This window comes from Pithys albifrons, chromosome 1 (assembly GCF_047495875.1).
Source record: "Pithys albifrons albifrons isolate INPA30051 chromosome 1, PitAlb_v1, whole genome shotgun sequence".
In the NCBI taxonomy this organism is placed as follows: Eukaryota; Metazoa; Chordata; class Aves; order Passeriformes; family Thamnophilidae; genus Pithys; species Pithys albifrons.
This window is the reverse complement of record NC_092458.1, coordinates 67957710-67972179: the sequence shown is the minus strand read 5'-3', so window position 1 is coordinate 67972179 and position 14470 is coordinate 67957710. Positions and strand designations below refer to the sequence as shown.

Genomic DNA, 14470 nt, shown 5'->3' with positions numbered 1-14470 from the left:
GCAACTCCAACTTTAACTTTGAAATCAATCTCCTCTTTTCCCCAATGCAATTGACTTGGAAAGCTCATGTATTAATATTTCAGCAGAAATAAAATTCCAATGTCACCATTGTTTATCTTGTTGTTACTTCCTATACTGTTTTTACATCTGTCTTAAAAAATAACTGGAGCTTGACAGGACTTGTAGTTACCTATCAGTTGGTAAAAACATGTAATTAATTTTCAATCAATTTAATTTTATATCTTAACACAAAACTTTATGGTGCTACCTACTATTTACTGCAGTGTAGAAAATCATAAAATGGAACACCATGGTGTAAGTTCAGTCAGTTTAAAAGAGCTTACTTTATGAAATAATAAAAAAAAGTAAATTACCAAGTCTGCTACTCTGCACAAGCTATCTGAAAGCTGATCAAAGATCATCACAGTCTCTGGCCCAGGTGGTGTTGAACATGCCTTCTGGACTAGCCGTTCTGATTCTTGCAATGCTTTGTCCTGTGCTTCTTGAAATCCTTCTGGACAGCTCAGTTCTGGAACACCAAAAAGACCCTGCAGTACAGAACACAACAAAAACACATCACTATTGGCCTTCTTGAATTCTCCACCTTCGTTTCAAGATTGAATTATCACTGCAGTTTTATTAAAATGACCCTAGCTAGTATGTTGAGCTAGCATATTGTAGCACTTCACTAAAACATTCCCACACCAGTGTCTTTGTAAACAGAATAGTCACAAAACCAGTCACAGACAATGGTATCAAATGAAAACACGTTCATTTACCAAAACAAAAGCTCACTGAGGTATTTTTAACCAGGATTGTTCCCAGCAAACTTTTAGTTTGACATCAAATCCTCAAAACCTCTTTCTTTTCCACACCATAAATTCCTACATCATCCTTTTCTCAAAGCATTTATCTTGCTTTCAAAGCATGGATGCCAAACAAATCACAGGAAGTCCACTCACACTTGGATATCAGGGAAAATCATTCCTTTGAAGCAAAAGAGACCTATCAAAGCATATGACAAGTAACTAGGAGTGTCAAAACAGTGAACGAGTCAGCCAATAGCACTAGATATCAACACACTAAAGGCAATAGGACAGTTGTTTTGGGCTCATTAAACAAGCCCCAAATACCAGAACCAGATCTCAAAGGAATAATCAGCAACCACTGAAAATTTTTATAGTATGAACAGTTTTATTCCTGAAGTTCCTACTGAGCCTGTGGGCCCCGTCCCACAGGACAGGGTAAACACACTCATTTGTGCAGGGTGGACACAAGCAGAAGTTATGTTCTGCATTTGTGGAAGAGCCCTACTGCTGATCAAACAAAATTACTAACACACATTCTGCATGAAAAATCTTTCCCTAATAATTCCTTCATTTCATATAAGGTAAAAAAGCATCTCTTCAACTAATAAACTCCCTTTGCAACTGCCCAACTGCAACATGAGCATCTTGTTACCTCCCAGCTGCAGCATCTAACAGTGAAAGGCACATGACTTCACATGTCTATCCCTTTCCAAATTTACCCTTAGCATCTAAAATCCCAATTTGGTCTGCAAATCTGCAAGCCAGTCACTTTATAATCCACCTTCTGTAAACATTTTGTGTAAGAGCAGTCAGCTGCAAGTTTGCATATAGCTTGCAAGTATTTATCCAACCAAAATGATAAAAATTGACAGCTTGTCTGTACAAGTATACACTCTGAAGCAAAAGCATCCCTTAAAGTAAGCATCCAGGACATTCTGAGTTGCTTTTTCCTATTTTCTCGCTGTCAGTGTTGTCAAAACTGCATTTCCTAAGGACAGAAACCCTTTCCTCACACTTCTTGTGTTTTAATTTATTATTTGGAAACAGGTACTGAACTGAAATGAACACCAAAAAAGATACTTTTGTATATATACACATGCACAAAAACATAAACATGCTTGTATCACAGCACTTTTCAATAGTGCTTGTTGTATAAGAGGCTCAAGACTGTCCATTCACTCAGATCCCCAGACAGAGGACACAGTACCCTGCAACATCCCAGAGAGTTCCTGGCCTTCCTGCTGCCCTACATCATCATCCACTGTCTGGAGTGAGCCCTTCCTACACATGTAGTCCTCTGTGAACAGGAAGTATCTCCTCTTGGGAATAAATTAGCCATGGAGCACCTCTTTTATATGATACCAAGTTTGACAGAAATATTTAAAAATTATCAAAAATGAAGCCTGGTGCAGTTCTCTGCATTCTTTAATGGCATTGGCTACACAGCTGCAGCATTATTCTCTTGGCTTGGCCTCAACATTTACATCCTACTTGTTACAGTCTCTTTGTGAGCCTGAAATATGTATCTCTATTCCCAAAGAACAGTGGGCCAAGTGAATCATCCAGAAATCACTACCTGGGCCAGCCAAATGGACAATATTTAACTGGATTATTTCCTGAAGCAAGACATACACCAGCATGCTTACACAGGCAGAACTGGTAGAAAAGTTTCCCAAACAAGTGCTGGATTATAAACAAAGGTCAGATTGGTCCTGACTGTATCCCAGAGTTCAATAGCTTCACCAGACTGGGCACCACGGGAGGAACAGCTGAGTCAGCAGGAAAACACCTGGATTTCACAGCTGTAACTATTCTGCATGCACTGTGCCATCCTACTCTGTCTGGGAGCCAGCCTGTTGATTCCCAGGGCACTCATTAACAAATGTACCTGACTCGCCCTAAAAAGAAACATATCAGAAAACCGAAGTGTCAAACCAACCCAGCAAACAATGTTTGGTTGTTTTTTGTTTTGTTTTAGGTTTGTTGTTTTGGGTTTTTTTTGCCACAGGGAAAACGTCAAGAATAATGTCCAGCAAGAGGCTGTCAGCAGCGTGACAGATCCTGCAGCACTGACGGAGTGCAGGGGCACGACACTGACAGATGGACGACGGCACATCCTGGGATGAGCTGGGAGGGGAAGGGGCAATGGAAGGGGCAGTATCTCTGTATGCACATACTGGTGCTACTGAGGCTCGGAGCAAGTCTTTCCATGCACACAAGACCATGACTGTCAAACTCTTCTGTGTCCAAAAGTCAGAACGTTTTGGCTCAGTAGAACTAAAATAAATCGAAACAAATATAAAATAAAACAAAATTACATATAAGGAAAAAAATTACCCTTAAAATATAAAAAACTTTTAAAAAAACCTTAAAAAGTTGCGAGAAGCAGAGCAAAGAAAGCACCGTGCTCTCTCAAGCAACCAACAGTACGACAAGAGGGCATTGGCTTAAGCTCTGCTAGGGGAGGTTTAGGTTGGATATCACGAAGACGTTCTTAACAGAGAGTAATCAGGCATTGGAATGGCCTGCCTCCGACCCTGGAGGTTTTTAAGGTGAGACTGAACGTGGCACTTAGTGCCATGATCTAGTAATTAAAGTGGGGTTGGATTAAGGGTTGGACTTGATGATCTCGGAGGTCTCTTCCAACCCAAATGATTCTATGATTCTATGCTGTCAGCAGCCAGGGCGGCCTCCTGCCCGCCGCAGGCCCGGCCCTTCCCTCCCCGCTCACCGTCTCCCTGCCCGCGGTGCTGCCGCGCAGCTGCTGCTGCTTCTTCGCATCGAAGGCGCTGCCCACGGGGCACCAGCTAGTGCTGACGGCGCGGCGGCCCGACCCCGCCGCCCGGCCCCGCAGCGCCGGACCCAGCGCCGCGGGCAGCGCCCGCCGGCAGCCGCCCAGCATGGCCGAGGCCAGAGGAGCGCAGCGGAGCACCTACTGCCGACCCAGCACTGCTGCTCGCAGCGACGCCGCGACCTCCGCACGTCCGGGCCCAGGGGCGGAGCGGGGGCAGGAGGCGGAGCGGGGGCTGGAGGTGGGGCGGGGCCGGGCACAGGCAGGGCGGGGCCGGGCACAGGCGGAGCGTCCGCGGGAACCGGCGGGGTGGGGCTGGGCACTGGCGGCGCGGGGCGGAGCGGGCGCGGGCACAGGCGGAGCAGGGAGCAGCTATCCGCAGCTCCTCTGTCGCACCGGCCCAGCCCGCCCGCCCGGGCCTGTCCTCCTCCCGGCCCCGTCCCCGTCCCGGCCTCGTCCGGGCCCCTGCGCTCCGCTGCTCCCCCGCCTTCACCGGCCTCTCTGCCCCGGCTCCGCCTCTCCCTGCCCTTGTTCCGGTTCCCCGCGCCTCTGCCGGCTGATCACTGAATCACAGAGTCTGCCGAGTTGGAAGAGACCCGCAAGAATCACGGAGTCGAACACTTGGCCCTGCACAGGGCCATCCGCAAGAGACATGTGCCTGAGAGTATCATCCAAATGCTTCTTGAACTCTGGTATCTTTCCTACACGCTCTACAGTTGAACCTAAGTCCATTTTAAAGCGGTTTTTGACCTAGATGTTTCTATGACACAAACTTTGGGCGTGTGGCTTACAGGAGGGGAAAGAAAAGCTTCCTCCCTGTCAAAGATCCACATAACCCTTTCCTCCGCCTCAGTGCCCTGAATCATGTATGCATGTATGTATGTATGTATAGCTGGGCTTCGCGAACAAAGATTTGGGCAGGGCTCTCCCCGCGTGGGTGTGTCCTTCAAGCCTGTGCAGTGGATTTTTAGGTGAGGCACAGCGTGTGCAGAACTGGCCTCACCGTTTAAGTCCTGAGGTCCATCTGCCACGGCCGAGCGAGCTCGGACGGTGACAATGAAGTCTGGGACTAGAACCTACAGCCCCCAGTATTCCCAGGAGGTCTCCCATCCAAGTACTAACCGAGCCTGACCCTGCTTAGCTTCTGAGATTTGACAGGGATTGGGAGTCAGGGTGGTATTTAACCTGAGTCATTCAGCTGACATGAGAAATGCAGCTGTTCTTCCTGAAGAAACCCACTGCACCGTGTTTCTTTGGGCTCTGTGATCCATACTGGGGGTTCAACAACTGTGGAGATGTGCCCACATTCCCCTGCTTCCCTGACAAAATGACTGCGACCCACAAGTCTAATTCCAGACTTCTTGTCTTTTATTTTGTCCTGCTTTGTTTTAAAACATTTGTCCTTCAGACAAACGTGTATCCACCTCTGTGCAGGAATTCACCAAACCACTCATGTTAAGCCCAGCACTGTAGATTCAGAGGTGTCTTCTCTTGTGCAGAAGCTGCTTCTGAAACCATTTGGTTTGTGTTGAATCCAATAGAAATTGTCAGCAGATAACCACATTATTAGGGAGCACTGAAAGGACACAGCCATACAGCATTCATGGATAATGTGGAGTTACATGGAACGCAATGGCAGTGACTCCAGTGAGTCAGAGGTGCTGAACAGGAGAAACCCAGAGAAAGTGGTATCATCATCAGTGTCTGCAAACAGCCCATTGAAACTTTCCCCTTGGTGAGCCTGCAGCCACACCTCATCTCCTTGCTGCAGCTCAAGGATGGTGGCTCCTGAGGCCTGGTCCTCTCCACTCTGGTACCTGTCCATTGTGTGCAGCATCTTGATGCCGTTCTTCACTAGAGCTACTCGGACGTTCCTTGAGTAGACGGTGATGTGGTAGGTGAAATAGTAAACACCAGGGTATCTGCAGATGAATTTGCCAGTAATTGAGTTGTAGTCGTTCAGACCATTGTACAGCACCTTGTCAAACTTGATTGGGCGGTTCGAAGGGGGAAATTTGGTGGTGTCTGTAAGGCCAACACTGAAAGCACTCCTTGGCAGGACTCCTGGGGCACCTGTGTTCCCTTTATCTCCTCTGTCTCCTTTCAAGCCTCTCTCCCCCTGAACTCCTGGATTACCCTGTGGCCCTATACCTCCAATGTTACCTTTAGGACCTGGATTACCAGTTGGGCCAATTGGCCCTGGGAAACCAACTCTTCCAGGATGGCCAATATCACCCTTTGTCCCTTTTGGACCTATGGGTCCAATGTCTCCTTTTAACCCCTTTTGTCCTTGCAGTCCCAGCTCTCCCTTCTGACCTTTGTAACCCACTGACCCTATAACTCCTTTTGGCCCCAGTTTCCCAGGTCGTCCTCTTTCTCCTTTATCTCCTTTGTTCCCCTTCTCTTCAACAGTTCCATTGGCTCCTAAAGAAAAGACAAAAAAAATATTCTTGTGATCCTCCACCAGATTAACCGGGTAGAATTTCAGTTTCAGCATGAGGAAATACATGTGCATGTGCGTGTCACCACTGTATATACTGTGCTCACTGTACACACAATTTCTCGTACATTTAAGTGCAGGAAAGACATAATATCTGAAGAACCCGTTATTGTGTTAGAAAACAGGTGCTCTTGCTGACAGCAGCAAGAATAAGCTCAGAGAAAGGAAGGTTGTCTGTAGGCTCACATCATCTCAGGCCCAAGCAGCATCTATCCAGACACTTGTTTTCAGCCTTTGGTATACAAAATGGGTGAGATGGTTCACAATTTAATCAGAGGAAGGGGTTTTTTTTACAACACTCAGAATTTGCTTGCCATGTGTTTCTGTAATTTCTGTGTGATAGAACTTTGCTTGGGTTACCTAGACTGCTACTGCAGCACAACTAAAGGCTTTTTGTCCTAGTTACCTGCCACCATATGCTTCATTTATACTACATCCATTCTTGGTCTGAAGATCAAAGCCTTTGAAAATCCTGTGGTTGCTGCACGAGGTTTTGAAGGTGAAAATCTCATGATGTGAAGGGCATGTTAGCAGTTGATAGGCAAAGATACCAGAAAGAACATGTGCTCAGTCAATCAGAAAAAGAACTTGGTAATTTCTGCAAAATGGCCTCTGGCTTCTCATGTTAGGAATAATGCTGTTTGTACAATTTACTGTTCTCAATTTACAAGTAAGAGTATTTAACAGCAGCAATGAATGGAGAACAGATGACATTGCATGGTGAGTCTCTGGGAAAAGCAGCACTGGCACATCAGGAGAAGGACAGAAGAGAAGAAGGTAGCTTTATTACTTTAAACAATATTTCTGGCCTAATGTCTTATAGTTCTTCAAGAGTTGCTTCTAATACACTGGAGAAATGTCTGAGGGATGTAGGGCAGCTTGTAATTACTTTCATGCAACTTCGTTATTTCTCAGGGTCACCTTCAGGATTTTGGAGAACCTGGACACTGTCTTTGGCAGCCTTCCATGATGTTGGATATATACATTGTCTGTGCACAATTACGCGAAGGACAACAAGGCCAGCATCTCAGAGTTACTGAATTTGTGCCAGAATGCTGTGCTGTCACTTGCACAGTGGCTGACTCGCTGCTTTTATGCACCAGTTATTCTGCACATGTACATCCATCTGCATAGGCTGGCTAAATAGGTGAAGTATACAGGATCTAGGGTATTTTTAGGTGCATTAGTTGTGTCTTATACAATTTGTTTTAAAAGTCCCATTCCCTGAAGTTGCATAGATAGCTACAGGATCCTCACATTCATGAGGCAACTGCTGGCAAAAGGATCAGAGATGGGAAAGGTAGGATAAGAGGCTGAGTGAACAAGTTGTAGAGCATCAGAGGCAGTGGGATAATTTGAGATGGCAAATTCCTCTTGTATTGTCAGCATATTTGTGTGGCCTCTACTGCTTCAGGAAAAAGGGTTTTTAACCTTTATGATACTTTTGCTACAGCTAGAATGTATAGCACGTCCAGTGTTCACAAACACAAGGACAGCAGTTGACAGACAAATAACAAATTGAAACACTTCTCTGACCTTGTTCTCCTTTCTCTCCATTGGTGCCATCTTTTCCTGGACTGCCAGGAACTCCTGGTTCACCTAGTATAGAATAAAAAAACCAGATTTTCATTTAGAAAATTACCAGAAAATTTGAGATGAGTCCTTTAATCTTTCCTCTCCAAGCCTGGCCAAACAGTAGTGTAAAGTGTACTCTTATTCCTGACTTTTAGTGGGTGCCACTGCTGGTACTTTTATCTTATGGAGAGATTGAGAAAGGACACAGAAACTCTGCTTGAGGATAGTGCTTTTTAAACACAGAAGGAATCCTTGGCATAATAAGGTGAGTTATTAAGACATGTGGAGGGGCTATATCCTGGTGAAGACCACCAATGTGAAAACTTCTTGTCCTGTTGTTGCCTCCATCCACGGGAATGGAGCAAGGAGGCCACATTCAGCAAGAAGCATTTGCCAGGGCTGGAAGCCTAGTAGTGAAACAAGGACATGGTTTATTGGTGGACCTGGTGGTGCTGAGTTAATGGTTGGACTCGATAATCTTAGAGGTCTTTTCCAACTGTTATGATTCTATGAATGGCAAACCCCTGCCTTAAGAAGAGACATGCAGGAGGAGTTTGACTGATGATAATGAAACATTACAGTGGAATAATATTGCCTGTAGATCTGAGGAAGGTATTCACACTTTTGATCCCTGTCTCTAGCATGACATGGACTTTCCACTGCTCCAAAGAGAGCAATTATAGAAGTCATTTTTGTAGTAACATCAAAGATGACCAGGAGGTGATTGAATAATTAGATTTGCATCCAGAGTGCAACAACAGAAGAAAAGAGTTGGCAGTTTGGATGTAACCATATTCTCAAGAGTAGCTCTCCAACCATACTAACCTGAGAACATTTCTTTAGCAGTTTTCTGCACAATGGATACAGCCCAGCTTGTGCTGAATTTTCATTGACTTGATAAGGAACAAAATTAAGTCTCAGGTATTTAATTGCACTGCAAAGGTGTATGTACATACAGTATAAAGAATGATACAGTTAGCCTAATTTGTTTGAACAGAGAATAGTTGGTGCAGTCATCAAAACAGATTAATTTAGAAAAAAACTTAAGGGACTTTATCAGAAATCCGTGGTATCTTGTGATAACTCACTGGAGTAAAGAGAGGACCTTTTAAAGATAAATGAAAATAAGTAAGCTTTAGATTTTCCATTTTCAGACCTTCCCAGAACCACGGATATGGAAAAAGAGAGCAGTTAAATGTATGTGCCCCTTAAGATGCTAATGGATTTTTTGTTTGTTTGTGGATTTTAAAAAGCTTTGGTTTTAGCCAAGCTAGGGCATGGAAAGCAGAGGGAACATGTAAGTGGTTGTTTGATAGAGAACTCTAAATTGTTTTATAAAAAAGAGAGTTCAAAATAACTCCTTAGTAACCACTGGGGTAAATATGTAAGTAGGTAAACTTGTCTTTTGGTGGTCCAGAGAAGGCCATAAGCAGTGAAAACTCTTCAATGCCTAAATTAAAAGTGCTGGTTATTTTTCAGCTGTTTTAGTTTACTGTAGAGCCACACAAACAGTTGTGATGTATAAGAGAGACTCAATTGGTAGAAAAAGGATCTGGTAGATCTTGCCCATACCAGCATAGCCAGGAAATAATTGCACATCAAACTACACCTTCAACACTGATCCTGCAGCACACACTGTCTGAAGATGCATATACTTTTCTGGTGGAGCAAGTGATTCATTAGCTTAGCAACCCAGTCTGTTAAATACAGACATTTCTACTAGCTTGAAAAACATAGTAAGACACTTTAGGACATTTTAAGTTAATTCCTCTGAGACCGCTGACCTCCGTGTGGTTTATGTACAAGATTATATATTCCACTGAAAAGAGCTGTGATTCACAATCGTTAAGATCAGGACTTTGTAGAAGGTTCTATCTGGTAAATTTAATCCCAGTTGATCTGTGCAGCCAGGCCCAAAATAACAGTGTCTGTGACAGGTTTATGCCTTAAGCCATAATGCCACCTGCATGGTGGCATAGCTGACCTAACATAAAACTTGTTGGTGAAGAGTTCTCCCCCAAAATTTTATGAACAGGTTTGAAGCAGCAGACTTGCACTTGTTCTGTGCTTTGCATTCTGAAATTGTAACACTTGAGATGAAGTGTTGTATGTCTGCATGCCCACAGATTTATCACCTTGTGCAACCCTGGCCTCAATATTCCAGCACGGATGCAAGGGCCATCATTAACCAAAGGCTTAAAGTATTATGGGGGTGATTAGATTTAGGATACTGAGATTATCTCTGTCTTCAGTATCACACACAAATCTCTGTTATAGCTTGTTAGAGCAGACATGATCCTACATTGTTTTTCAGTAGTCACTACTCCTGGACATACTCTAATTGAGTTACAACAGCAAGCAGACACACTCAGAAACAAGTCCTACAAATGTAAAATTTCAATAAGAAAGAGAAATCTTCTTACCACTGCATACTTCCTACCACACCAAACAAGGTATCAGTTGTTGTTTTTTTGTTTACTGGGCTTGAAGGTTTTTACACAAATATAGTTGCTATCTTAGAGAAGAAGGAGAAGATACACAAGCTTTAAATTTTTCAGACTTGAAAATATTCCCCTGATAGGAGGTAAAGCCTTTTTTTTATCCCATGGACCTGACATCTCCATAGTATTAGCTGCCTTGCTTTCATTGTTAAACCTTTCTTTATATTTCCTCCTTCAAACAAGTAAATGACAAATGTCTGAAATGTTTTCTGAAGGCTAGGCAGAATAATCCCATTCATGCAGAGTGAATACAGACAAATTTGAGAATGAATGGCATTGCATTTGATACATTAAATCATTTATTCTGAACATAGTACCTGTATCTCCCTTGTCACCTTTGGCACCCTCACGTCCATCACGACCAGGTGTGCCATTGTGCCCAGGATTGCCAGGGATGCCAGGATACCCTTGGGTACAGACGTCCCGGTTTTCTGTTTCTGCTGTGCTGACTAGAATAGCCAGCAGGACAATCCAGCTTCTCATGCTTCAGATAGGTTATATGATTTTGGCTGAAAGATTTAAGAAATCAGAAGTACATCAGCCTAAGTCTGCCTTGGAAGGGGGTGCAGGCTGGTGGAGGAAGGAAAATAAGGAAAAGGATTTTCACCATGTGCATTCTTCTCTTTTGTTTTATTTATAGATCTCTATATAGCATTAATTACAGTCCTGGAGACTACCGAGTGATTTTTTAATTATTAATTTAATGGGAATATTAGCTATAGCATCATATACATTTAAAACATTAGCTTTATACAATACAAAATATTCCTTAATTCCTCATTATTTGAAGCATCAGATTCTGTTTTTTATTTCCCTGGGCAGCATGACTTGTGAAAATAAGTGCCTCTACAAAGGGGAATTCTGATGTGGGTAAGTGGTGAGCAGCTGAAAGTCACAAAAGCTCTGGGGAGGTTTAGAGAGAGCTATCATTGATGTCCTCAGAATCTATCCAGCAAACAAGAGAACAAGAGCTCAGTGCATCTTATAAAGATTTACTTTGTTCTATTTAAACCATAAGTGCATTGACAAAGCGTGAATATTATGGATTTGTCTGAACTTAAACCAAATTTCAAGGTCACAGTAAAAAGGCAATTTAGGCAAAAGTGTTAATTTTTTCTTTGTGATTATTTTTTTCCTCGCCAGTTGCAGCAACGAATATACAGTTGCATCAGCTATAGACCAAAGAACTTCCAGTGACCAGCCTTACTTCAACCAAACCCAGGAAAACCCAGTGTCTGGCAAGTCTATAAGGTCTGTGTACAATCATAACATTATAACATTATTGCTGTTGGTCTCAAAATTTCAAGTCCTGTGGGGTTATTCAGATAGGACTTGTGATTCCACATACATGCACAATTTTGCTTACTTAACATATACACATTCCTCTTGTTGAGAAATCACTTTGTAAACTCCACTAGACAGAACAGTGCCCAAAGAGGAGCTATTTCATGGCCATTGTTGCCTTTCAGAGCTATTCAGAAGACTGCTTACATCCTCCAGCTTCCTCTTTCCTACTTCAAAGACTCCTTAACAAATGGTTTGTTATTTGGAGTTTGTAAGAAAACCTGATCTCTGACCTTTTATCGGTATTGGCCATTAAAAACCCTGTATCTATATAACAGCTTCTTAAGGGAAAAATAATATAACTGAGCCAGTCAAACAGCTCATAACCAAGAAGAAGCAGAGCTTTTAGTCCTCACTTCTCATGACTGCACAGTTGTACCTGTCATCTCACTGGAGATGGTGCCGCAGGACGGGAGCTAAGGCAATTCAATTCCCTGATTCAGCATAAAGCAATCATGTTTTTCTCTTTTTCTTTATTCATCGGAGTGAGTTATCTACTGGTTTAATAAGTTGAATGACCTCAGAGTGGGGTCAGAGCTGCAGCAGAGTGAGATGAGGCGAAAATGCGAGGGATCAAGTAAGAGAGTTTTTTTGCAAAAACAAGTCGTTAGCCTGGTTCTCCCAATTTTTGTAACTGTGCTACTTAAAAGTCCATTTTGTATTCATCCTTTCATTAGTGAGTCCCTCCTTTTAATGTGGATCCACTGAAATAAATTAAGGCTTAATTCTGGACACAGCTGGTTTAAGTGAGTGTAACTATTCCCTATTAATGGGAAGAGATTAGACTGAGGAACAAAAATCAAATAGCAACAAAATTAACGCACATTTTATTTGGAATTAATATTCACAAATGTCTAATGCACAGAACCTTGAGATACAGGTTAAGTACTTAAGTGAGTAAAAGTGATAGAATGAGTAAGTTTTATGTAATTAGCTTTTGAATTGGTTCTTTCATTAATGAGAAATAAGATCAGCATTGACTAAAAAAATTGTCTTCTCTTTTATCTCTTCACCACCACTTCTCAGTCCCACGAAACAATGAACACAAGTACCATGTAGAGAGATCCCAGTATGTTCTCAATAATTACATCCTGCTAGTAATAGTAAATTTAAACATTCTTTTAATGTAATTTATAGAGAAATACCTTAGTTTTGGAATATGTTCCTTAATCTTTTTATTCAGTGCTCTGAAAAGTTCCTTATTTTGCAACAATTATTGGAAGTGTGATTTAAGGTGATTTTGGCAATCGTCTGTAGAGATCACCAACTAGCAAAACCTCACTTTGTCTGCTGCTGCTTGGCACTAAAGAAAGTTGAAAATAGATAAAACATTTGCTACTTCTGAGATACATAAATATTTGCTGCCTTATTGAAAGGACTCCAGAAGAGTGCAAAAGGAAGAAGTGCTTTGTATGAGGCTGTTAGGATGTGATGCACCCCATGGACAACTATCACAGTTGTTGTCCACTTACAGAAAACTCCATTCCCAACTGTCTAAGGGAGCATTTCTTGCCTAGAGAATATAGTTTGTTCCTCATACATGCACTCCACTCCACAAGCTGACATCAATATCATCATCACATATATAGATAGGATCCTTGTCCTTACCTCAGTCACTTGGTACTTGCAGTGTTCTTGGGCATCTTTTGCCAGAGTGGAAAAGCTTCGTGTAAAGGAATGTGCACTCAGATATGTGCCTTGAGGACAAGCACTTGTTTGGTCACTAAATTTTCAAAGGTCAGTGATTTAATTTTGAGAGCTGTTCAATAATTAAAACACAGTTTTAAACTTCAGTCTTCCTATTTATTCCAATATTAAGATGAAGTGCTCTGTACTTTGGCTTTTACCACAGTTACATGAAAGAAAATTGTTAAAATGGATTAATAAGGCTTCGATTTGCCTGTTCCATTGTACAAATACATCCCACAAATGTTTACGTTCGACAGATTGGTTGGTTCATAGGATGGAAGGCATGTCTCACACCGTTACTGTGCTGCAAAACATGTAAGAAAGTTAATTTTTGTATCAAGTAATTTACAGTGGAATTAGGGCAAAAGACTGTAGAATTTAAAAATGCTGAGAACATAGCATTACAAATATTATGTGGTTATGGAAAAGAAGTAACAAGGCTGAATTAAGGTAAATAAAATTAATGACAAAGAGAGCTTTTAAAGTGTAATTCGCAGGCTCCCCGTTTAGCCATTCAAGCAGCAGTCGAAGCTACTGCTCTACTAAATTATATATTATTGGTTAGTAAATTTTTAAAAGCCATAACTCGATACTTAACTGTGTCTTCTCAAAACTACTGCAACTGCTTCTGTCTAAGAACTAGTGGAAGTAAAGCAACTGAGCTTATCATCAACTCCTTAAATGCTGGTCATGAACACTGAAGGATAAAACCAGAAGTCACAGGAGTTAATGTATTATAGGAAGTGGCCTTAAATCACCCTTATTGGTGCAAGTGACTGAAAACACTGTGTCTGAGGGTGTTCCCACGCTGCAAAGACGCGTTACGGGTGGTCTTGCACGCTCCAAAGAACGTAACCCTCAGCACCGCGGAGCAACAAAGTTTTCGGCAAGGTCTTCACCACCCCCCTGTGGCCATACGGAAATATTGCAAGCGTCGTGGTGCCCTGGTTTGCATCTGGGACATGGTGTCTACCATACTCTGAGCAGAAGGAAGGACCCTGTGCAGCAATTAGGTGCTCTACTTGAATGAACTTCTGTAGCCAAGTTAACGTTGCTGCTGCGCTAATTGAGAAAAAGAAACGAGTGCCGCAACAAACAATCCTTTTCATTTTACCCATTAAGCACTGTCTGAAATTTTCGAAGGTTGCTTAAGTCTCAGCCACCTCTCTCTTGAAAGTTTGAGTCGTTCAAAAACAGCCAACCCTGCCAGTTTAGTACTGTGCCCTCAGCGGTCTGTCCTGCCATGCAGGAACCCAGGATT

The 14470-nt window shown here is 42.5% G+C and overlaps 2 protein-coding genes across 6 annotated transcripts in view; both read right to left on the bottom strand.

Moving 5' to 3' along the window:
* Nucleotides 1-3829, bottom strand: part of MIPEP (mitochondrial intermediate peptidase) — a 73987-nt gene extending 70158 nt beyond the window's left edge. Inside the window, exons 1-3 of one of the 2 annotated variants that reach the window (XM_071553830.1) lie at nt 3541-3690; nt 2987-3086; nt 375-548 (exon numbers count right to left, since the gene is read on the bottom strand). In XM_071553830.1, the coding sequence (XP_071409931.1) occupies nt 375-548; nt 2987-3086; nt 3541-3590 (324 nt within the window). In that variant the 5' untranslated portion in view covers nt 3591-3690. Of the gene's footprint in view, nt 1-374; nt 549-2986; nt 3087-3540 lie in introns of both variants that reach the window. The other variant, XM_071553821.1, reaches the window with a different exon arrangement.
* A 1116-nt stretch (nt 3830-4945) lies between these two features.
* Nucleotides 4946-13890, bottom strand: LOC139671264 (complement C1q and tumor necrosis factor-related protein 9A-like). 4 transcript variants are annotated; one of them, XM_071553857.1, is made up of 5 exons: nt 13808-13890; nt 13129-13513; nt 10494-10746; nt 7637-7699; nt 4946-6024 (listed from the first exon to the last, which is right to left on the bottom strand). In XM_071553857.1, the coding sequence occupies exons 3-5, from the start codon at nt 10657-10659 to the stop codon at nt 5219-5221; spliced, it is 1035 nt and encodes a 344-aa protein (XP_071409958.1). In that variant the 5' UTR covers nt 10660-10746; nt 13129-13513; nt 13808-13890; the 3' UTR covers nt 4946-5218. The 4 variants fall into 4 exon arrangements, with proteins under 4 accessions (XP_071409958.1, XP_071409941.1, XP_071409969.1 ...); XM_071553840.1 differs by having other exon boundaries at nt 10494-10685; XM_071553868.1 differs by lacking the exon at nt 7637-7699 and having other exon boundaries at nt 10494-10685.
* Nucleotides 13891-14470: the final 580 nt, after the last annotated feature.